This window comes from Xenopus laevis, chromosome 9_10S, assembly GCF_017654675.1.
Source record: "Xenopus laevis strain J_2021 chromosome 9_10S, Xenopus_laevis_v10.1, whole genome shotgun sequence".
Lineage (NCBI taxonomy): Eukaryota > Metazoa > Chordata > Amphibia > Anura > Pipidae > Xenopus > Xenopus laevis.
In genome coordinates, this window is record NC_054388.1 from 48,380,621 (window position 1) to 48,404,204 (window position 23,584).

Genomic DNA, 23,584 nt, shown 5'->3' on the forward strand with positions numbered 1-23,584 from the left:
TCAGTGATATCACGGCCAACAGATCTTGTGAGGCAGCATGTGTGTTGTTTAGAAATATACAGGGAAGCAATATGTGTTTTTTAACACTATTCTCATTATGTGTTAATCACTAATGTGTAGGTGTTGCAACTGTATCTTCTAGGGCAGTGCTGTCCAACTTCTATGGTACCGAGGGCCAAAATGATACTGGCCTATGTGGTGGAGGGCTGATAATGGAAGTATGTGTTGGCCACTCCCCTTTTAAACCACACCCAATGTAAACCACACCCATGTTACAACCCCCAACACATGATTAAACACCTGGGGGCCCTTAACAACAATTTCCAAATGCTTACAAACCCCAAGAACAAACCCCGAACAGGTTTACATTCCACAGGTAGCGCAGGGCAAGCAGAGAATGGCACACACAGGCAGCACTGGGCAAGCAGAGAATGGCACACCCAAGCAGCACTGGGCAAGCAGAGAATGTCACACCCAAGCAGAACTGGGAAGCAGAGAATGGCACACCCAAGCAACACTGGGCAAGCAGAGAATTGCACATACAAGCAGCACTGAGTAAGCAGAGAATGGAACCCACAAGCAGCACTGAGTAAGCAGAGAATGGAACCCACAAGCAGCACTGAGTAAGCAGAGAATGGTACACACGCGCAGCACTGAGTAAGCAGAGAATGGCACACACAAGCAGCACTGAGTAAGCAGAGAATGGCACACACAAGCAGCCCTGAGTAAGCAGAGAATGGCACACACAAGCAGCCCTGGGCAAAGCAGCCCTGGGCAAGTAGAGAATGGTACACCCAAGCAGCACTGGTCAAGCAGAGAATGGTACACCCAAGCAGCACTGGGCAAGCAGAGAATGGCACACAAGCACCACTGAGCAAGCAGAGAATGAAACACCCAAGAAGCACTGGGCAAGCAGAGAATGGCACACAAAAGCAGCACTGGGCAAGCAGAGAATGGCACATCCAAGCAGCACTGGGCAAGCAGAGAATGGCACACACAAGCAGCACTGGGCAAGCAGAGAATGGCACACCCAAGCAGCACTGAGTAAGCAGAGAATGGCACACACAAGCAGCACTGGGCAAGCAGAGAATGACACACAAGCAGCACTGGGCAAGCAGAGATTGTCACACCCAAGCAGCACTGAGTAAGCAGAGAATGGCACACACAGGGAGGGAAAGCAGAGCAGAAGACAGGGAAACCTATCATTCTAATATGTACTACATGCAGTGACACAGTGCTGGTGCCCCATTAGCATTTTGAATAAGGGGTGAACAATGTGGGCAGTTTCAGTCTGGGTCTCAGGTGTGAACAATACAGGGGATTACAGTCTGAATTTGAGGTTTAAATAATACAGGGACCAGTTCATCTCTGTAGTGATACCTTTTAAACTTTAAATATGGTAAGCAGACTCAGCATGTGGGGGGGCGGGTCACGGCCCGCGGGCTACCAGTTGGACAGCCATGTTCTAGGGATTGATCTGGGCACACAGTAAACTATACCCTCATACAGTACATTTGACCCGTGAGCCACAGTCAAATGTAAAAAAAATTCAAGAGCAACACAAGTATGCAAAAAGTTCCTTGGGGTGGCAATTATGGCCTGTAAATGACTATTGGTAGCCTCTTTGGACTAGCAGCCTGCAGGAGGCTCTGTTTTGAAGTACATCTCTTTTTTATGGAACCAAAACTTGCCTCCAATCCAGTAATTCAAAAATAAGGTGCATCATTGAGACTAGTGAGACCAACATTCACGGGAGAGGACATGCTGTGGCAGAATTATAAAAGTGCCTTAGTTGACCTTGTTAGTTTCTATCACAACCAGCAATTGAGTTCCTAGGAATGCCATTTCCTTGTTTGTTTACCGTCTTTGGGCTTTATTAGATGGGTGAATTAGACTCTGGTTTGTGGGTAACCAGGGAACATGAGGTGAGTGAGGATCTGGGCTTTATGTGACTCCTTACCTCTTCAGGCATGTATCTGTGTTGGCGGAGACCATCAAAAAGGGGATTCATGATGCGGATTCCGAAGCGAGGATCGTCGCAAGGAAGTAAGTACCCCCAGCAGTGTTATTACCCCTGTTCTTCCCTCTGACTCATGCTGTGCAGAGCACTTAGCAGTCTCTGGTCTCTTTATTGTATTGCATAGAGTTTGGGGTGTAAAGGAGTGGTGAAAGAGAGGAAAGCTGACAATTAGCTAGGGTATACTTCGCCTTGGGTTAGACATGGGTCCTCCCTACAGTACCCAAAGCTGTCGCTGATCCTGTGGGGCGGTGGGTAGAGGCTAGTGCTTCCATTAGAATTAACTACCTACCATGGCTGTAACTCTCAACTGCTGCATTTTGTGCATTCTGTCATATATTTAGTTATATGGCAGTTTAAGCACAGACATCTATTGCTCTGTGCTTTTTCCACAAAGATCCAACAGTCAGCTGCTTCACCTGTATGGCTCTCATTTGTCTCCCTCTCACCAGGTTCCCCCACCCCGTCTGTGGTACAGGCTTTCTTCTGAGTCATGTGACTCGGAAAGAAAACCAGTTGCCGGGCAGATTTTAGGGCAGGGAGAGGGAGTGAGCCCTGGTTGAAGGCTTGTTAGAAATAACAATTAGGAGATTTAAGTGAGGTCTAACGATAAGAGGCATGTGGGAAACAGCTGATATGTCTGTGGCACAGACCTAAAATCACTGCTATGCATTATAAACCCTACTTATCTCTTATTATAATATGGTCTAATTAACACCGGCTCATTATAGTATTTAATATTTTAGATCAGTTTGTTGGTACAGGTGGGGTCTGATCTGATCCAGAAATTCTGCAGTTGTATTTTCTTCCCTAAACCTGCAACCCCCTTGGGAAGGGATTGAAGGAAGAACAGCAGAGACTGTAGAGTCAGCAGCAGGGGTAGCGCTCTGCACCAAAACTCGTTATGTCTCCTGCCTCCATCCATTGGTCCCTGCCCCTTTGTTTTTCTGCCACCTGCTGGTCGTTTGGGGCAGATGTTTAAAATTTAAAGAAAAACGAAATTTACATCCTCCAATGTTGTATTCTTGCTCTGCTTGCATTCCCTTCATAAAGAATAGAGGCATAAATATTGACTTTATTAACAGTGACATAGACTGCTCCCCTTATAGACTGCAACATGGCCCATTTTTCCTCTTGTTTTCTGGGTAGATTATCCTCATCAGATCACATAGTGGTATGTTGCCCCCAAGATTTGCTCCTTTGCACCCCATTGCACGCACATTTGTCTGTGGCTCAGTTCTGCCTTAATCTCCTGTGCAGGTGCTACTGGGGATTCCACGGTCATTTCAGTAAGGAGGCAGAGCAGCTGTTCCACGCATTGGAGTCTTCCTACCAGAAAGCCCTGCAGTCCCATCTGAAGAACTCTGACAGTATTGTCTCTTTGCCCCAGTCTGACCGTTCCTCCTCCAGTTCCCAGGAAAGCCTCAAGTAAGTGGGTTAGAGAGGCCAGACAGAATACTGGGAATGTTTGACCCAACACTTAGAAATCTGAATGTAACTGGGCAGTAATTTCTAACCTTTATAATTCTGTTTCTGATTCACAGCCGTCCACTCTCTGCCAAAAGAAGCCCCACGGGAAGCACTGTGTCTAGAGGTGAGTCTCACCATATGTAGTATGCGCTCAGTCTGTTCCACCAAACTATTGAATACGAGACTTTGACACAATACACATTAGGGACCAGAGGATCAAAATAAGGCCAGCAGGGGGAAATTGCCATTGAGAGCGAGAGAGATGCAGAGAGTAGGAAAATCAGTAATACACTGTGCATAGTGGTGTAATATAGCACTGTAAAAGTGACAATGGCATTGTGAGGGAGAATAAACTTAATGCAGGAATCCACCACTTCTTCTTTCATGTCGTCAGCTACTTCCAAATCCACCACTGGGTCCCTGCAGCGATCTCGTAGTGACATCGATGTGAACGCAGCAGCCACTTCTAAAACGAAGGCAGCATCTGGAGCCTCCACTGCCCCATTCAGTTCTGTTGCCGCCCTGCCACCTGGATCCTATGCGTCACTGGGTAAGAAATCTTTTTTAGCCTATAGATAACAGGCTTTGTGCTGAGAGAAAGGGGAACCATCACCTTGTGCCTGTGCCATTTGTAGGGCCAATGGGCTGTACAAGAGGTAGTAGGCTTTGGGCTGATATAAGGGGCACCAGAACCTTGTTCCTGTATCACCTGGGGACAGTGGGGCAGGGCAGAAGGTGACAGGTCTTGTGCCGAGATGGGGGCACTATCATACTGTGTCTGTGCCATGTGTAGGGACAATGGAGAGTGAAAGAAATTACAGGGTTTGCACAACAAGGAGAATGGGCAACCATTATGTTTTTAATGATTGGGGGTGCTTCAGCAGCTCAGTGTGGAATCCCCACCAATTTCCCTATATGTACATTAGAAATGGGCAGATTCCCGGTACCATATGGACTCCTGTGCTATCGATTGCCATGTGTGTCAGGTTACACTTACATTGGGGCCCTAATATACTTTGCCTTTGCCGTGATATCTGCATCTTACCCCCATAACTTTGTCATTGTGAGGGACAGTATCCCAATACAGAATAAGACATCTGATGCTCTGTGAGCCAGATTAAGGGGTCTATTTATCATGCTGTGTAAAAAAAATATTACTGGTGATATTGCCCTTAGCTACCAATCAGATTTTGCTTTTGTTTTCTAATTGCTGATGGGTTGCTCTGGGCAACTTTACTGGTAATGTTTACTCCATTTTTATATAGCATGATAAAAAGGCCTCTAACAACTACCCCCACCCCATAAAAGCTCTAGTGCAAGCGAGAGATTTAACCCTCAGTACACAACTCATGGGGGGCTAAGACGGAGTGTTGGGGGCACATTTAGGATATCACTCAACTGATCATACTAATAAGGTGAGCACCACATCTGGGGGAGCCCCTGCTGTAAGTGTATATTCGCCACTGAGAAGCCATGTTTTTTTTCTCTTAATTCTTTCTGACCAATCTGTAACCTTTCTAGCTGCCTCATGACTCACTAATTTTCCCTACTGTTCCTTTTCCCTATTTTTATTTCTATGTTAATTTTGCCTAAAGATGGTACCACATCTAAACCGGAGGGTAAGCAGTTTGTCTATGTGGCAGAGGTCTTGTCCCTCTGTGTATCTGGAACCCACAAGGGCATCTCTAGTATTCATTGTGCTTCCTGGTGACCTGCATGTTGTTGTGCGCTTGGACCCTTCATCATGTCTGTATGTATGATGCTTCCAGTTCCATGCCAGGGTTACTTGGCACCCCTTTTATGCTGACTGTGAGCCCCAAGGTGTTGCACCTACACACTCTAGAGTCTAGAATGAAGTGCTCTGTGCATTAGATCCTCTGTGCTTCCGCCTTGTACTCTTTATACTCACATTCATTTAAAGGAATCTTCTATTTCAAACAAAGAGATTGTACTGCGTTTGTTATGGGAGCAGCCAAGCTGAATGCTTGTAATCCTCCAGAGATACAAAGACCCAATATACCTCTCTCACCATAGAGCTATATCTGATACCTTGCTTATTTTGTATAGGGATTGTGATAAACCAAAATGTGCCTGAGAGCCATGTCTGCTGCGGGGTAACTGGGTGCATGTGGCATCTTACCCTTATCGTAATGTTATTATTTGTCATTATCTATATGATGTCTGTCAACATAGAAAGGACTGGATACTGAAGGGCATAGGTTGCACAGTGGTGAGCATTGCTGTATCACTACTCTTCCCTTGGGTTCCATTTCAACTAGGAAACTGAGTGTCTGTATGGTCCTCCATGTTTGTGTGGGTTTCCGGTGTGTGCTCCCGATTCCTCCTCTGGCTCTTACAGGCAGGTTCACTGGTTTCTCAATAAATGTGTCCCATCTAGTGTCTGTGTATAACAGAGATTAGATTGTAAGCTCCACTGGGGCAGACTAAACATTATATGTATATGTTATATGAAGTATGTAATACATAGGGGTCTTGGAGGTGGAGTTGAGTACAAAATTGAGTATTTAAAGATAAAGGATCTGATTTGATGCAAGAGGAGGTCACCACTGTAAGTGCACATTCAGCTGAGAGCTAACCTCAGAGCTTGAGGATCTTTTGTAGGAGGAAGTCAGATCTTGCTGTGCTTGCACCTGGTTTATTGTCAGATCAGTTTGTGTCATTCCAGTGTAGTGTTTGTGTCTTTGCATTTCACTATCAGTCCATGTCCCTGTGATTGTATATAGAAATTGTTGTGGTTTCTTCTACCGGGGCCTTTGCAAACAGCACAGTGCAATCTACTCTTGCAACAGTGCAGTGATGTTTGAACTTCAGAAATATAACTCCCACTGCCCCCCAATTTAACAGTTTGTCATCACTGCATGAATGGATCATAATGACCATGAGTAGACAAAATCGATGAGAATTTTCCTCATTTTTTGTGTGTATAAAGAGCCCTCATACCTGTCTCGATACAAGGAAAATAACCATGTTGCTGCGGAATGAAGAGGAGCTGGATTTTAACTCTGTTTTTGTGTTCCAAATCAGGTCGTATTCGCACTAGAAGGCAGAGTTCCGGCAGCACCACCAGCACGGCCTCTACCCCAGCAGACACCCGTGGACGTAGTCGAGCCAAAGTTGTGTCACAGTCACAGCGTAAGGAACCCAATCCCTCTCCTGCACATCGCCTTCTTATCGGAATAGTATAGTAGACATCATTGCTTGGGGATGGGCAAAGGGACGTCCAGCTTGCCTATAGCTACTCATCCCCAGTTTGCAATCGCTCTTCCTTTGTTTTATTCTAAAATTTTAATTGCTTTCTGGTAGTTAAGGTCATTCTCCTTAACAGCCAGGCATTTGTTTGACAGCTACAATAAAGGGTGAAAAGGACAGGGTACAGAAGGATACATGAATTATATATCCAGTTCTCTGGGTTGCTGATCTGAGCACCAAGGCAGCTTTATAGTTTTCTTTTGGAGAGAAAAAGAAAAGAGCACCTTTTATATACTTATAGTACTCCCATCTGCAACCAGTCAAACATAACTGTTGAACATGTCTTTTTTAAAGGCAGCCTCCTCCTGTGCTTTTTGCCACTTCCTGTGCCTAGAGACTAACAAGCTTTGCATGTTGATGTTTCTTTCTTTGGCACATTCCTTTAATCCTGTTCTGCTGTCCTTTACTTTGCTGTCATGATAAAGGATCCAGATCGGCCAATCCTGCCAGTGGTAAGAGTCTCTTGTATTCCCTTCTCTGTCTATATATATACTGTCACAACCTTATTGTACTGTCTTGCCACTTTTGTGCCGGCTCTTGGCACCTCTGCATATCCTTGGTACGGCTCTCTCCGCCATGACAGACTCTTGAGTTCTTTAGCTGATGATCCGTTTTCCTTTAGCTAATGTGTTCTTTCACCTCAAGGGTCAACTGGGCTCATGCTGGAGACCTGTCCTGGCTTGGCTCAACCCATCTAGCAATAAACGACTCTGTGCTGACAGTAAATCACTATGTGGGCAGTTAGCATTTATTATTATTTGGTATGGCTTTCCCTCTGCCAATTATCTGCTGTGCGTGTCAATATGATGCATGGCTTTTGTACACACTATGTACAGGTATCACTCTTCTTCATTCCACCCAATAAACCTATCAATTGTTCTTTCTGCATTTGCAGCCGGAAGCCGGTCCAGCTCACCAGGAAAACTCCTGGGAAGTAGCTATGGCGGGATAGCAACTGGCCCACAGAGGGTCCCCCAGATGCCCTCTGAGAAGAGAAGCAAGATTCCCCGAAGCCAGGGGTGCAGCAGGGAGACCAGCCCAAGCAGGACTGTCTTAGGTAAGGATATAATGTGCCACAGCCCCTTCTTTTACCAGGCTTGGGCAATTGTATTGTGTAGGGTGCAAAATAACTTCATAAAGGTGAGGGGGAGGGTAAACTGTGTTGTACCTGTCTGTGCAGGAGCAACTAGAATATTGTATGTCTATGCCCAGTGGAAGGACTCCATTTGTCTTGAGATTCAGCTCCATCGAGTGGTTAAATCTAAAGCCTAACATATGAATTGGTAGCAATGTATTCAGGGTTTTACCCTGGGTTGCTTTACAGTTTATGTTCATTTTCTTTAGTGTTTTTTGAGATATTGGCAGTTTTATACCATTTTATACTGCTATGCAGGCTTTTGAAGGCCCATGTTGTCCATGACTTATTTCACTGCATAACTTCAATTAGCCCTTGGGCTGCTGACTCCCATCTGAGCTAAAAGTCTGGTAATTGACTCAAACTAATAAAAATTAATATGAATTGCAAAAGTGCTCAAATGTGCCCCCAATCCATCAATCATCAAAGTTTATATGATTTATATGTTTGAGTTAATATCCCCTTTTAACTGGCGGGGGCATTTTTATGATAATAGCTAGGGTAGAGGGAGGCTTAAGACATTGCTGTGATACTTCAAGGCGGAGCAGTGGAGCTACAATCTCTTGGTGTAGTATCAGCAGTGTTGTGCCTAATGTACATATATTTATAGGTGCAGTGACCAGAAGAGTGTGAGTTTTTTATTTTCCATGTGTATGAGAGGGAAACACTTATTAATTGTGTGTATATGTTATACCTTCTGTGTATATACAATATCATTTGATCTGTAGTCTCTAAGAGAAATCGAATGGAAGACTTGTTTATGAATTGATTGTGTTCCCAAGTAATGTACTAATTATTTTCCTTCCCATGAGTAACCCATAGCGTACAGAGGAGCAGCCAGTGTGGGGATGCACATTACAATCTGTATGAGTACTTACAGTGATGCAGTAACGGAGTCTCTGTACTGATCACATGTGCACTGCCTAAGAAATAGGAACTGCTGTCTATGATGGTTAGCTTGGTAGGGCGCAGGGTATCGTTTATAGGGGTGGTGTAATTCGTTGCTCTGCATGCCTTTGCTTCCTATTCATGCTTGGGGTGGTAGAACCTGCCCTTCTCATACTATTAACCTTCTCTGCTTCTTGGGGGGAGCTTTATCCTATTCCTCTTCTATGAAATGTGTTTTATTAACCTGCTGACTCTCCACACCACATGCTAGCAAGGAGCAGCCGTATCCCCCGACCCAGCATGAGTCAGGGGTGCAGCCGCGATACCAGCCGGGAAAGCAGCCGCGATACCAGTCCTGCCCGGGGCTTTGCTCCTCTGGGTGAGTACAGATAGGAGTTCCATATCTGCTTCATATTTCCCGACCTCAATATTCTCTTGCAGCAGCAGCTGCCATGTTCTCTCCATTTCTTAAAGGGATTCATTGAATTGCATACCCAGTGGCAGGTGTTTGCATGGCTGTTGCACTACATTCTGCAACAAATGAATCTAGCAGCCCTGAATGGCTCGCTACAGGAAGTAGTGCAAGCACTTTCTTTTTGTTGCTCAGCCAGGGTTGGAGATTTGCTAGGTGCAGTTCAGTCCCCTGAAGGGAATGGCCCTGATTCTTGAAGAAGGGGGGCTCAAAAGGCATTTACCTGTGATGTCATATTCTGCAAGTCGGAAACGCTCATGCAGTTCACATGGTGTACCAAAGGGGGCAGCATTGCTCCCTGGAACAAATAGTCCCCATTCTGGAATCTATATTAAGCTATAAAGGGATTTATACTTACGATAAATATTTTTCTAGTAGGCCCGAATTGTCGGTGCAATAAGCCTATATATCCTGAGGGAGGGGTCAAGAGACCAATTCTTCTGTCCTGCCTCCAGAGGTGAACCTGGACATGACCCATACGTTTGCACTGACGGGAGGGCCGACTAGAGAAAAAAGAGATGCTAAGTGATCAATTTATTAAAGGGGTAGTTCACTTTCAAGTTGTCCTTTTAGTAGCTTTTCAGTTAGCCTTCATTTTATTGGGGGTTTTTTTCCCTCTCCCCCCCCCCCCCCCCCCTCTTTACAGCTATGAAAAAGCCATGCTTCTCTCTCTTTTCAGGCCTCTCATATTTATACTCGTCTTTAATTCAATCTACTGGCTGTTTGTTAGGGTAAATCAAACCCCAGCAATCAGATAGCTGCTGCAGATTTATATTGCACGGCAGCTAGACAAAATGCAAAGTAATGACGACAAATCAAAAAAAAAAAACCAAAAAACAAAATTTAAATACCAACTGCAACGATAGACTAAGATGATAGATGTTTGTGCAATAAAGTAAAGAGATTTTTTACCGCTATCTGGAGTCCTGCTGAGTGCGTGCCAAACTGCCGATTACCAACTGCAAAATATCACAATCTGCGTCATATAAAAGGTTAATTAACTGGTGAATTGCCCCTTGTGTGCAATGGCATAAACAAGCAATGGGATCAGATCCAATCATAAGAGCCCTCGTTTGTTTCCTTTAACTGCCCAGTCCCACTGACGTGACAGACAAACAGAAAGGGAGCCTGAGCAGCTGTGATAGGCTTTATAATACAGATAAGACTAAATAAAATTCTGTTGCTCGAGTTTTTTTGTTTTTTTTTTAAAAATGTCAATATAAATCCAAAAGAGAATGGTTCTTACACTGTAATGGGTAGGGTTTAAGTAGAGCAATTTTTGATAATACCTTATTGAAGTACGAGACGCCAATCTTGTAAATCAAGGCTACTTCTCCTGTAACTGCTCCCCAGTCAGGGCTGTGTCCATACAGATGTTTTCAGCCCGGCGTCCATTCATGCTTTGCTTTCTGTTCCATTTCCTGGTTCCACCTATTCCCCTGTGAGAAGCGACCACTGTCTAATCTGATCTGAGGGTTCTGTATGTGTGCTCTCTTCTCTGTGTGTGTTAACCCACTAGGTGTTTGCCATTCCTTCTTCTTGCAGCCTCTCGACGTCATTCCAGGTCCACTAGTGCCCTCTCCACCTCCGACTCTGTGGGGCAGTCAGGTGAACCAATGCTAACTGCATGCATGCTTCATCAGTCTGTGTATTTGTTCTGTCCATCAGCAGCCGGCATGTCACATCCTTATCCATAATCTCTGTGTCATGTTAATGGGAGGGCTGCACCTGGCACCATTTTTGCACTGTGTAATGGGAAGCTAGAGGGGTACTGTATGGGGCCAGGCACAGTGCTAGGAATCTTCAGCGTCCGCTTTTAGCTCCTCCTATTCAAGATGGCACATTCCTTTATGGGACCCATTCTGTAGGATTAAGGCAGTGGGAAATGTTCCTTTTGTTTCTCAGGAATAAGATATAGCAATGAGAGTTGTGCAACAGTATGGCCCTACTGCTAGTTTTAGTTCAACGCCTGGAAGGCCAAAGCACGCTCTAGGAAAATGGCTGCTCTGCTTGCTTCCACAGAATCGGGGCAGATATTGCCCATTGAGAGAGTTAGTTTCTTTGCCATGTGATAATTAGCAGTGTCTCCATGCTAGGTTTTGCAGCCAAGCGTCATGTCCATGGTCTGTGTCATGCTGCTTGAATCTTGAAACCATCACTTTGTTTTCTTTTAGAGTCATGCAGGAGGTTGCTGGGAGTTAATATAAAGTCCCTTTATTCTTTAAAAGCTCACACTTCTAAAGGTTTATGGATCTTTGCTTGCAGTCTGTTCCCATTCATAGCTGCAGAGAGTGGGCTGTACACATACATTGCTGAAGGCAAAGAGAGAAGGCAGGTACTTGGTGGGCACAGGACAAGGCCAGGAATTGGGGACCCCATGGTGAGGTAATAGGGAACATTTTTATCTCTGAGGCTGCGGCAGATACAATAAAATGTGTCTTGTATGCAGACGATAAAGAAAAACTGGGGAATATTTATTGCACAAGCCACATATTTATAGAGCCATGGTGACATTAGGGCCATTTATCTTGTTATTCTCTATAGTCCTCGCTGATTGTGACTAGTGATATAATCTAACAGAAGTACGGATCCGGTAGCTAAGACTTCAGCTGCCAGCTTCTGCTACATTTATTTCAAGAGCCAGAATCAGCAATGTAGAGACTATAAAGGGACACAATGTGTATTGGAAAGTTGCTTATACCCCCCCCCCCCAAACAATCCCCAAGGCTTACTGAACAGATTTACTTGTGTGTGCAGATATTTCTGGGTTCAGGAATTGAAGGGATTCCCATGTTGCCTCCAGCATATGGGTTAAACCAATGCAGGTGCACTTTTCATAGGGCTATAAAAGCTAGAAAGTAATGACTCTTGTACCTTGCCTGTCTGTAGGTTTATATAAACCTACCCATGTGCTCTGAGTACCCACTCTGGGGTTACCATGGTGCGAGTTTTGACTCCCCTGTGTTATGAGGAGCAGGTACCCGTTGCTGCTGGAATGGGTTTATATGGTGCAGTGGGGAGAAACCTGTGTTATTATGATTTATACATATTCATCCATACCTGCCTTTCAAGCCATACCCTGGTGACCCTGTTTTGCTGCTTCCCTGCCCCCAATGCTCTGACCTGATGGTGCCATTTGCCTCCTTCAGGGCTTCATGTCCTTTTCTGCACCCTGTGACCCCCCCAGTGTAATTGATTGCCACTTAGGAATCACTTGCACTGTACCATCTTGTCTGTGTGGAATCTTATCATTGGATATAGGTTCTGCCTTACTGACCCATCTTACTCAATCTTACAAGTCCCAGTGTCATTGGACAGGGATGTTTCCATAGGTGAGTGTGCTAAGCTGAACCACTCATTGGGCTCAAGAAATATATTTTCTGTATAATTTGGTGTTCTGCATGGTACAGTCCTTAAAGCCAATGGCTAGGGCTGCCTAAGGGTTGAGTGGTCCCTGGCAGGTGAGCAGTGTGGGCGCACAAGGCCATGTAATGCATAGGGGGGGGTTGCTTTTAATATTTTCCTTTATTTTGCTAAAAGTTTCTCCATCCTGTCATTCCCTTCTTATTTTTCATCCTGCATCCAGCTCCTTTCATGAATCCAGTTCCGCATAGTCTCCACTCATAATCATCCTACTAGTGAAATGCTTGTGTCTGCTAATACAGCTGAGCCTGGGGTTGGGCTGCACCGCACGCCATACAGTTGACATAAGAAAAAAAAAATTTGTAGCGTTGACATGGGAGGGAGGCATTCATATTGTTCTCATTCAACTCTGATAATTCTGACACACACACACACACACACACACACACACACACACACACACACACACACACACACACACACACACACACACACACACAATCACACACAATAAAGTACCCCCTCTTGTAAATTATAAGGATATTCACACACACTGAATAAAGTACCCCCTCTTGTAAATTATAAGGATATTATAAGTCACCGAGTAGTTTCATGACCATATAAAAATACGAGGCCGAAGGCTGAGTGTTTTTATACAGGTCATGGAACTCCGAGGTAATTTCTAATATCCTCATATTTTGCAACTGGGGGTACTTTATTTATTATAGTACACAAAGAGTCATGACAGAAAGGACATCAGAACTCGCTGTTTATAACTGATGACATCAGAACTCGCCGTTTATAAGGGAAACAAAAGTTACATTCACGGTACATGAAGTGTGGGTCCTTCTGAACTATTGTATATCGCAATTTGACCCTGCACCCACGAAAAAAGAAAGACCGGTTAGAGTGCGGACACCAGGTATAAAATATGTGAGGGATACAGAGTTTTCCGTGCTGAATGAGAACAATATGAAGAATACCCTACTTCCTTCACGTGTCAATTCTATGGGGTGCAGCGCAGCCCTCACTGTGATTGACTTTACTATTCTTCCTTGTAGTCCCCTCCTGCTGCAAGTTCTGATATCAGAAGCAGTTGGGTAGGGTTCCAGAATGGATGCTCTGTTCTCTTGACCCATTTCCCATGATTTTGGCAGTGGGACCCCAGATTGGTGCTATAATGGCAGACAGGAGTGCACCACGTTGCTGTGTGTCTTTAAACTGTGTGTGTTAATGCAGTATCTTTCTCTCTCTCTTTTTGAGCAGATCGTTTTGGGATCAGCCAACCAGGAAGAATCCCCTCAGCAATGCGTGTGCTGAGTTCAAGCACAGATCTGGAGGCAGCTGTGGCAGATGCTCTGGTAAGGGGCTTTACAGAATTCTGTTCTTGAGGGAGGAATCAGTAAATACCCCCCAATCTCTCACTTGAATACAGAGCAATGGGATTTAAAGTGAATGTGCTGCTGCAGTTCTATTTTCTGGTCTCTCCTGTTGCCTATAACAAGTAATTTGGCTGTTATCCTTCCCTTTAGAGCTGTGTGTCTGCTCTGTGCCAAGACATTGGCAGTGGCCTGTGTTGCTTGGATTTGATTGGGCACAGAAAGCATACATAATGTCATTCTCTATTAAGTAGTCAGTTGGGGAGAAGGTCTAGAGATTTCTATTTGGTTTAAAACTTTTATACTAGGGCTAGTGTTTCTAGCCTGAATGAGGAGAACTAAACCCTATGACTAAAAATGCTGTATTTTATGACCTTATTACATCAGCCTTAGGTTTCAGCTCCTCAATAGCGGCAATGATCCAAGATTTCAAACCTGTTACAGGGGTTCACCATCTTGGAAAGTGTCAGTGACACTCACATGCTCAGTGGGCTCTGAGCAGCTTTTGAGAAGCTAAGCTTCGGGCCTGTCACAAATTATCAAGCAGAAAATGAGGTTTGCCTGTAATATAAGTTGATGCTACAGGGCAGGTTATTCAATTCTGATGCTAAGTGCACTGGTTTCTTTGCTTTTCTTTGTAATTATTTGTATTAATTATTAATCAGCCTTATATTACAATATTTTTATTGTATACATACTGTATATTTTAAATCAGTCCCTAAGCTCAGTAAGTGACAACAGCACAGAGCATGTGCAGTGAATCAACAGAAAAGAAGATGGAGAGCTACTGGGGCATCTTTGGAGACACAGATCTTCCCTGCTAAAGGGCTCTGGTTGCCTTGGGCTGGTACAGAAGCCCAAAACACAATGTACAACATTTCTAGCTACTTCTTTAGTTAAGCTTTAAGGCAGGAACTGTAGCTATACACTCATGTACAAGATCAGGCCCAATCTTTCATATCTTCTCTCCTTTGCACTCTGCACCAGATGGAACAGAACGCTTAATGTTTACCTGCATAAATATATGAAATGTGGAATTCAAACGAGTGAAAATAACCCAGCATTTTTGGTGCTTTATTAAAAAATGTTATGATTAGTCAGAAAGAGGATAATATTGCGATGATGCGATGTTTCAGGTTTTTGATATTGTGCATTATTGCCTCACACATTTTGGCAGCCATTGCCCCTATTATAAACACCATGTATTCTGGGTGCCCAATTAATGTAGATTTCTAGCAGTGTGTGTTGTTTCCCTTTTAATGTGCTTCTCTCTTCTTTCCAGTTGCTGGGAGATTCCAGAAATAAGGTATGAGATCTGTGCCTGTAGTTCCCCTATATGCCTAGGCTTATTGGTCCTTGTGTTTATTGGTAGCAACATCCTCTTGTGTTCAGGCTGTGTAAAAACTCCATGGGATCGTGGATCTCCCTAGTGGCACTGACTCTGCTTCCTGTGACTCTGCCTTCCGACTGCTGATCACATCTATTTTATATTCCTCTGTCAGCAGTAACATGTATTCAGTAGTTGTGCTGCTCCAGTGTATTAAGAAAGACGCGGAATCCGTTAGGGCATTATTTAGTGCTTGGCAACATTTACCATTCTGACGCTGACCTAGAACATTCCACTCGCTCCTTATCCACCATGCATTGTGTGCCAACTGGGTTGCAATTGAAACATTTGCAAATAGAAATCTTCCCCTCAAACCTCATTTGGGAATTGTCCATAGTTTTTCAGCAATGGTTGCACCAATGCAGACACCATTTGTTGATATTGGTGTGTTTTCTCTCTGAGCCCTAGTAAGGAAAGTGTTAATGTGCAGTAACTGCTCTGTCTTTCCTGAGTCTCAGTGTGCCAGAAATGTTTCAGTGATCCGTGTCCTGTGCAGCTCCGGTAATGTATCGACAACCCTCACTTACCCCTCTGATAGTATCACAGGCAAAGATGTCTTCAGTGGTACCCTCCGGACATGTGCCAGCAGGTTGGGCCCCCGCAGAACTCGTTTTTCCTGCTCTTCCACAACAGAAATATTTATAATGCTGTCAAGGACACAGTGTGATTGAAATTGTAATACACTCCCTGTAAACCGCCCCCCACAGCTTATATATTTTTCTTGAAAAAGGTCCTAATGAAGGTGAAGATTTTTTATATTGGCGTGCCGGTTCTTTCATATTCGTGGATATACATACACTATAACTGTGCACCCCGGCTACATATGGAAGAATAGCTTTGCCTTGGATACTCATCAGACTGAACGTCGATTCAAATAAAGTTTTCAGAATAATAGCAGTGGGTTTAAAAAAAGTGAATAAAGTTCAAAATCCTTATAATAGCTTTTATTTCCATAGACGCAAATGCACTGGTAATACTGAACATTCTATTCCAAATCAAAACATGATGAAAATGTATCAAATGTCATTCCTTTTCAGAAATTGAAGAAAGGGAATATTAGGCTGTTCTTTACAAACTCAAACATTCACTGTATACACTGAAAAATGTTTCAAGATTTTGTTTCCTTTGAATCACTGAACTAATATTTAGTTGTAGAAGCACTGTTTCTTCTAAAAATAAAAACTGGGTAAATAGGCTGTGCAAAATAAAAAATGTTACTAATCTAGTAAGATAAAAATGTAATGTATAATAGCTGGAGTGACTGGATGTCTAACAAAATAGCCAGAACACTACTGCTTTTCAGCTCTCTGAGTCAGTGACTTTAAGGGGTGCCACATGGGACATATCTGTTGCAATTGATCCTCAGCATGCAGGTCAGATTCAAAAGCAAACAGTTATGACCCATGTGGCCCCCTTCAAGTGTCTTATCAGTGGAAAACAAGAGCGCTGCAAAGCAGGAAGTAGTGTTCTGGCTATTATGTTAGACATCCAGTCACTCCAGCCTTTATACATTACATTTTAGCTAACTATATTAGAAACATTTTTTATTTTGCAAAGCCTATCTTTGACATTTGACATTCCTCCCCAGCCCAGCCATGTAAACCAATAAAGGCTTTTTTGATCCTATGGAAGGTGCTGTGACATCTATTGATAATATATTCCCCCCCCCCAGATGAAGCCAGTTCGGAGGCGTTATGAGCCATACGGCATGTACTCTGATGATGATGCCAACAGTGATGCATCAAGCGCTTGCTCGGAGAGGTCCTATAGCTCTAAGAATGGCGGCATCCCACACTACCTGCGCCAGACGGAAGATGTGGCTGAGGTGCTGAATCACTGTGCCAGCTCCAACTGGTCTGAGAGAAAGGAAGGACTCGTTGGACTGCAGAACCTGCTCAAGAGTCAGAGGCTGCTTAGGTGAGTTACAGTCAGTAAATCTCAAACCATAAGAGACCGCTCCAACGCACCACTTGCCTTTTGCCAGATGCACAGTCCTCCGTGTCCCCACTATATTAACATGGCAAATTCAATGTATTGGACGGCACTTCTGGAAAAAGGCTTTATTGTATTAGTGCTGTTAAAAACACCTAACGCGTTTCGGGATTAGCTCCCTTTATCATAGGCTTCACTTAGGTGAGTTACAGACCCGCCCCCTGCCTAGTCACATTATTACATTCTAAACCAGCCCACAATCTGCATAAAATTAATTAACGAACGCCGGGACACACTTAAACAAACATCACAGTTACACTCAATTATTGTTCTGGTGAAAGTAACTGGGATGGGGATCCTGGGAAGCACAAAGCATTATAATGAGTGGGGTTTTTTTTTTTTTAATTAATGCTACTTGTTTATTGTTCAGTCTGTTATTCAGGCTGTTGATTTGTTACAAGGGTCAATAATCCTAGCCACCAGCTACAAACCAAAATAGCATGTTGCTGTACTGTAACCTCAATAGAAGGTAAAGGTGTGTATCCTCTCATGTCATACATTTGGTGAGGGCCACTTTGCTAAATTATCCCTTTTTTTTATCACTTAGCCGGGTGGAACTGAAAAGGCTGTGCGAAATCTTCACCCGGATGTTTGCTGATCCTCACAGCAAGGTAAGCAACTCATTTACTAACCTGGGCTGACTTAATGTTTTACAGTAACTCAAACCAGTCAGTTTGCACTTGCTGTAGCTGCAGTAATGAAAGCCCATTTATTATTGGTTGCTACAGGTTACTGCTCCTTTTTCTGACATTTTTTTGCATGCTGTGTGTTAACCCCTTTCCTGTCTGAGTGGTTTAATGACATAAAATTTCTTTTTAAGCCATTCTCCAATATTGTCCATAATAGAAAGTAGTGTCAATATCTTTGCTATCAAAAAAGTGTCTGAACAGTCTCTGACTACGGCAAAAATTAGCCAAGCAAGAGGCCTGAAGAAAACAGACTTTTACTACATTGTCAAAGCCCAAGATGAGAAAAAGACAAACATTGCTATTAATAGCAAGGACATTTACACATAACTTTATATAATGAATATTGGGAAGTTGCTTAGGATCACATTGTCTTTCATTATGCAGAAAATATTTTTTGGTAGTTTCTCTTTTAGAAAATAAATATACTATGAGCAGACTTAGGGTGCTGTTCATGCTGAATTGTGCTTAGAGGAATACCTATGCTAGTATAGTATTAGGACATCTCTTTAAAGGCTACAACCAAACTTAGGTGGCCTGGTCCTGTTAAATTTTGTTTAGTACAGTGTACAGTACCTATGCTATTTTTGTTTTTTTCTCTGTACATGCTATGAGCAAACGTAGGAGACTGATCCTACTTATAAATGAGAACTGTTTTCACTTTAGGTAAATAAATCTGCTGTACTTTGGGTCTGGGTGCAGTTAGTTAGCTCCATCAGGCAGACAATGTTGTTTATCTCCACACAGTAGATTGCACTTGAGAAATGTCCAATGCTTCATGGTTCTGCTGTGGGTCTCCAAGTGCCCTCTGTATCTGAGACCAACAAAATTGTTATTATTGTGCAGTAAATGGGGGGTTGAGACTCTGTTTGTACTGAAAATAAATACTAACAAATGATTTGTTTTATTGCATGTTCTGCTTTGCTGTGGATCTCACCCCAGAGAGTAAGTTTTGCATAATTGTTTTTGCATTTCTATTTGTCTCCACTCTATAGCCTGTGCCTCCTTGATAAAAAAAACATACCCCCCCATACCTCTCTCTCAAGATGTATTTACATAAACTATCCTATATAGTGCAAGAGTCTGATTTTGGCCCCTGTGGCCCAGGAAAGGCACATCAGGGCAGCTGCCTGTTTAGTGCACATCTGGTTGAAATTTCCCTGTAATGCACATTTCCTGATAAACTGATCACCTGTTTCTTCGCCCACAATGAAGACTTACAAGGCATTGCCACCTGGATATCTGGCCATTCATAAATGTCTCAGACTAGAGCAGTGCTAGTTGGACTTATTGTGTGTTATTTTTCTTTAGTTCAAGCCCTCTTGAAGGTCAGGGCCCCCCTTCGCTCATAACATGGTTGCTGATATAGAAACACTGGGGTAACAGTCACCCTCCTGCTATAGTTCTAGAGGTACCCAGGGCACAAATAAGTACTCACCCTAAATCTCACCCTAACTGGCCTTCGGACTAGGTCCCCTTAGCTCATAACAAGGTTACATACAGGTATATACAGAAACATTGGTGAAACAGTCACCCTGCTAAAGTTTCAGGGTTACCCACAGCACTAATAAGCTCTCATCCCAAATGTATAACTACCATACAGGCTGGTCCCCAAGGTTTGAGTTACTGATATACAGTATAATTGCTAATAGATTGGCAGAAAGTACAGGTTTGGGCAGCGTGAGCTGTAAGAATTTTCATCTCTAGCTTTGGCTAGAGAGAACAGGAGAAATAGTTGCTAAAGATAAGTATGAGCAGAAGGAATGTGGAGGAATCTCTGCTTTTCAGTTTATAAATGCTAGCTGGGGACAGAGCACCCAGTTCAGGTTTGGTGATTGTGCCGTGGCTAGAGGATCACATGCAGAGCTGCACGTTTACATTTAAAGGGGATGTACAGCCACTGACGGAGAATGCTATAACCAGTATATTGAGAGGGATTTTAAGTTATTTTATTGGCATTGGGAAATATTATACAGCAGATATATAGGCAGGTCACATGGTTTATTGGTGGCTTTATATTTAGATTGGTCCTTTTTGTGCCGCCCAATCAGGTTTTCAGCATGTTCCTGGAGACCCTTGTGGACTTTGTTATTATTCACAAAGACGACCTGCAGGACTGGCTCTTTATCCTCCTGACCCAGCTGCTGAAGAAAATGGGCGCTGACCTGCTGGGCTCTGTCCAAGCCAAGGTGCAGAAGGCATTGGATGTGACAAGGTGAGAGCCTTCTCCATCCCCCGGTGCCCATGTGCTTGGGCTTCCAGGATGGGAAGTTGTGGAATATGCAGTGTCATTGTGCTTGCTGTCTGTGTGTTTGTGTATCTCACTATAATGCAACTCCACCTTAGTCTTGCTCTATTGTAAAGTGATGAATTTTGGGAATTGAAGTCTCTCTTGTTTTAGAGAGACTTACCATAGAAAGTCCCAGAATTTATTTTACAATGGAATAATTTGAAGAAGGGGTGGCATTACACTCTCAGCATAAGTGATTAATCTCTACTAAATTGGGTGACAAAATGGCTCTGGTCTCTACAATGGGCTTAAATGCGAATTGCTCCTGGGGAAACATATGCAGCACAGCGACTTTCCAAAGTAGCCCAAAGTTTTGTCACGAATCTTCAAGCAACTATGTGCTGTGTATATTTCTCCACTGGCTAACATTGGAATCACTGCAGCAGAGATTAATACCGGACAACAAAAAACTTTTATTGGCATTTCAGTTACTGATTGCGCATCTTTTCTACATAAGCCCAACTGAATATCATGTCAAAAAGAGTGGATATTTTCTCTTTTAATGGGATTTCATCTTACATAAAGCCTAAAGTTACTGCCCCTGGCTCTATGGGCAAGGAGAGGGTTTGGGAGACCTGTCTTGTAAGCCAATAGGAAGGGCAGACAAATACTTGGTTTTGTAGATGAGGATACAGATATGGCATCCTGGCGATTACCAGCACCTTAAAACTGGAAGTGGCAGCATGATAAAGTGCATGCTAAGCAACTTGTACCTCTACTTGCTTGGGGGCCTACAACGATTATTTCTTGTATTTCTCCCCAGGGATTCCTTCCCGTTTGACCAGCAGTTTAACATCCTCATGAGATTCATAGTGGATCAGACCCAGACTCCCAATCTCAAGGTAAGTGCCCACCTGCCTATTGCTTCCTTAATTGTTTCTCCTCTACCCAAAATGCAGTATAATTACTATTTCCCATTCTGTCTCCCCCATATGACTTATAATATAATTTAACGCCGAAATTTTTTTCTCTTCAGCAGCAGGTGATGCTACGCAGTCAGGATAGCAAAAAATTAAATGTTTGTAGTTAGTGATTCTCCCAGTAAAGTGCCACTGTGTGTGGAATTTATATGGAACATCAGCCTGTTCTGACTTTGACTCATGAACTTGATTTTATTATGTCATAAAGTGTGTAACATTGCTAAATAAAGCCTTTTGTTTGCTTATGAGCCGGGTGTGGACATGCACACCATATAATAGGACAGTCATTGAGGCATGGGGATGCACACAGTATAATGGGGCACTTAAACTTGGATGCTGGCATGCATGAAATAGAGCACCTACATATGGGTGGTGGGCACATATTCCATATAATACAGCACTTAAACACTAGGATTGGGCATGCATATGATAGAATAGGCTATTACACACCAGGATGTGAGGAATGAACATTGTAGATCGAGTTTGGATCTTGGAAATGATTATACAGCTCTTCTCATTTGTGCTGACAGGTGAAAGTTGCCATATTGAAGTATATTGAGTCCTTGGCCCGACAGATGGACCCAACAGACTTTGTCAACTCCAGTGAGACGCGTCTGGCTGTTTCCAGAATCATCACTTGGACAACTGAGCCAAAGAGTTCTGATGTCAGGAAGGTGGGTCCCTGGTTCTTCTAGAGCTCTTTGTCATCACTGTCATGATCTAGGGTCCATTCTGGTCCATTGTCCTTGAGACACTGACTAATACCCGGCCAATCAAACAGAGCAATGATAAGTAGACATACACTGACCAACTACTATGAAGAATCGGCCAATCAGGCAAAGCCAGTATAAGTGGCCATACATATTCATGGCCACCATCCATTCTTTAATTTCTTTGGGCCCAACTAGTGCTGTGCCTCTTCTTACTTCTATCTGCGTATGCACCTGCTAACATGGCGCATTTGGCAGATTCGATTTTTAAAATGTTTGATGATCTGACCGTACTGTAGGATGGGCCACCAGATTAACCCCCGACTACAAATACGTGCCCAGACAAGCAAGCAGAACAGCTAACAGTGCAGCACCCAATGTGAAGCTGTTAGAAGGCCTATAGCCACGAAACTGAATATTTCCATGTCTGTTTGGGGTGGGGATGAAAGACCCACACCTTCCAAGATGTTCCTAAACTACAACTCCCAGTGTACCCTGGTAGCATTGGAGGGAACATTTCTGCAATGATATTGCTGCATGACAGTTGTTCCTAGTCCATGCTACCCTCTCTTACACCCTGGGGCATTGTGCTAGTGTCTGAGACATGTTTGGAAAGGTGCCGGCTTTTGGTGAAGGAGTGCTGATTGAGGCAGGGCGCATCCAATCTCTTGCTCCCATAAATAATTATAATTACCCAGTGTCAAGCGTTCTCATTATTAGCATTTATACCAACTACAGGAATAAGTCTTTACTGACAGAGCTGCCCAGTATAAAGCAAGGTTCTTGAGGATCCCTCCCCCTTTTCTCACCTACTCAATGATTAGATTAGGTTTTGCTTTACATTTATTCCTGTCCTGTTTCTATTCATTCATTCCAGTGCCATGAGTGCTGTGCAACTAGCCCTCGTTCTTCTGTGCTTGACCTTCCTCTGTGTAGTATTTTGTGTGTAAATCACTCCCTGCACTCTGGGGACATCACTGTGTCTAACAAGTTGAGGTCAAACTCCTGTCATTTCTAAAACCTGCTCCTGCTGAATCTGCTCCCATGCAGCTGCTTTACTGAGCTTTTGCACACCAGTCCTGCATTTGCATCAAACATTAGATTGTAGTGCTGCTCTTTTGAAACCCTATAGGAAGCACTGGCCTTTGACTGGAACAGGTGAGCAGAATATCCCAGAGATGACGGAGACCTCATTTGTGAATAATGTGTGTTTTTGGAAATAAGTAAAATTACCCATTAAGTCAATTTCCAGTGTTTTTGGACTCACCTGCCAGATAAGATCAGATCTTTTCTAAGATCACAAATGCACAGATACATTTTCCCATTCAGGTTTTGGGTTATGCCTTTAAATACCTCATTCTGTGGACCTTAAGAAGCCATAAAGTAAATGAAAACAATGGGCTGGTGCTAAGCATGGATTTGTGTGCACAGCGCTGGGGACATTGTGTATGGTACAGTGCAATAACTGCTAAATATAGCCCTGCTCATATAACCTGTTCTGCAGAGGGCGACTTGCCAGTGGCACGGAGATTTGCCCCAGTGTGTGATACATTGCCCAGGCCTTGCTCTATTCCAGGCAATTTATCATGCACTGGTGTAAATTTC

General features: G+C 43.5%; 1 protein-coding gene across 19 annotated transcripts in view; it reads left to right on the plus strand.

The window, feature by feature from the left end:
• Positions 1–23,584, plus strand: part of clasp1.S (cytoplasmic linker associated protein 1 S homeolog) — a 103,757-nt gene that overhangs the window by 58,478 nt on the left and 21,695 nt on the right. For 5 of the 19 annotated variants that reach the window (XM_041577772.1, XM_041577778.1, XM_041577787.1 and 2 more), the window contains 18 exons: positions 1,969–2,046; positions 3,278–3,445; positions 3,562–3,611; positions 3,882–4,037; positions 5,083–5,106; positions 6,533–6,640; positions 7,183–7,209; positions 7,653–7,814; positions 9,052–9,159; positions 10,798–10,860; positions 13,882–13,976; positions 15,277–15,300; positions 17,054–17,298; positions 17,921–17,984; positions 19,002–19,004; positions 20,111–20,274; positions 21,113–21,191; positions 21,800–21,943. In XM_041577772.1, the coding sequence (XP_041433706.1) occupies positions 1,969–2,046; positions 3,278–3,445; positions 3,562–3,611; positions 3,882–4,037; positions 5,083–5,106; positions 6,533–6,640; positions 7,183–7,209; positions 7,653–7,814; positions 9,052–9,159; positions 10,798–10,860; positions 13,882–13,976; positions 15,277–15,300; positions 17,054–17,298; positions 17,921–17,984; positions 19,002–19,004; positions 20,111–20,274; positions 21,113–21,191; positions 21,800–21,943 (1,762 nt within the window). 19 annotated transcript variants of the gene reach the window in all.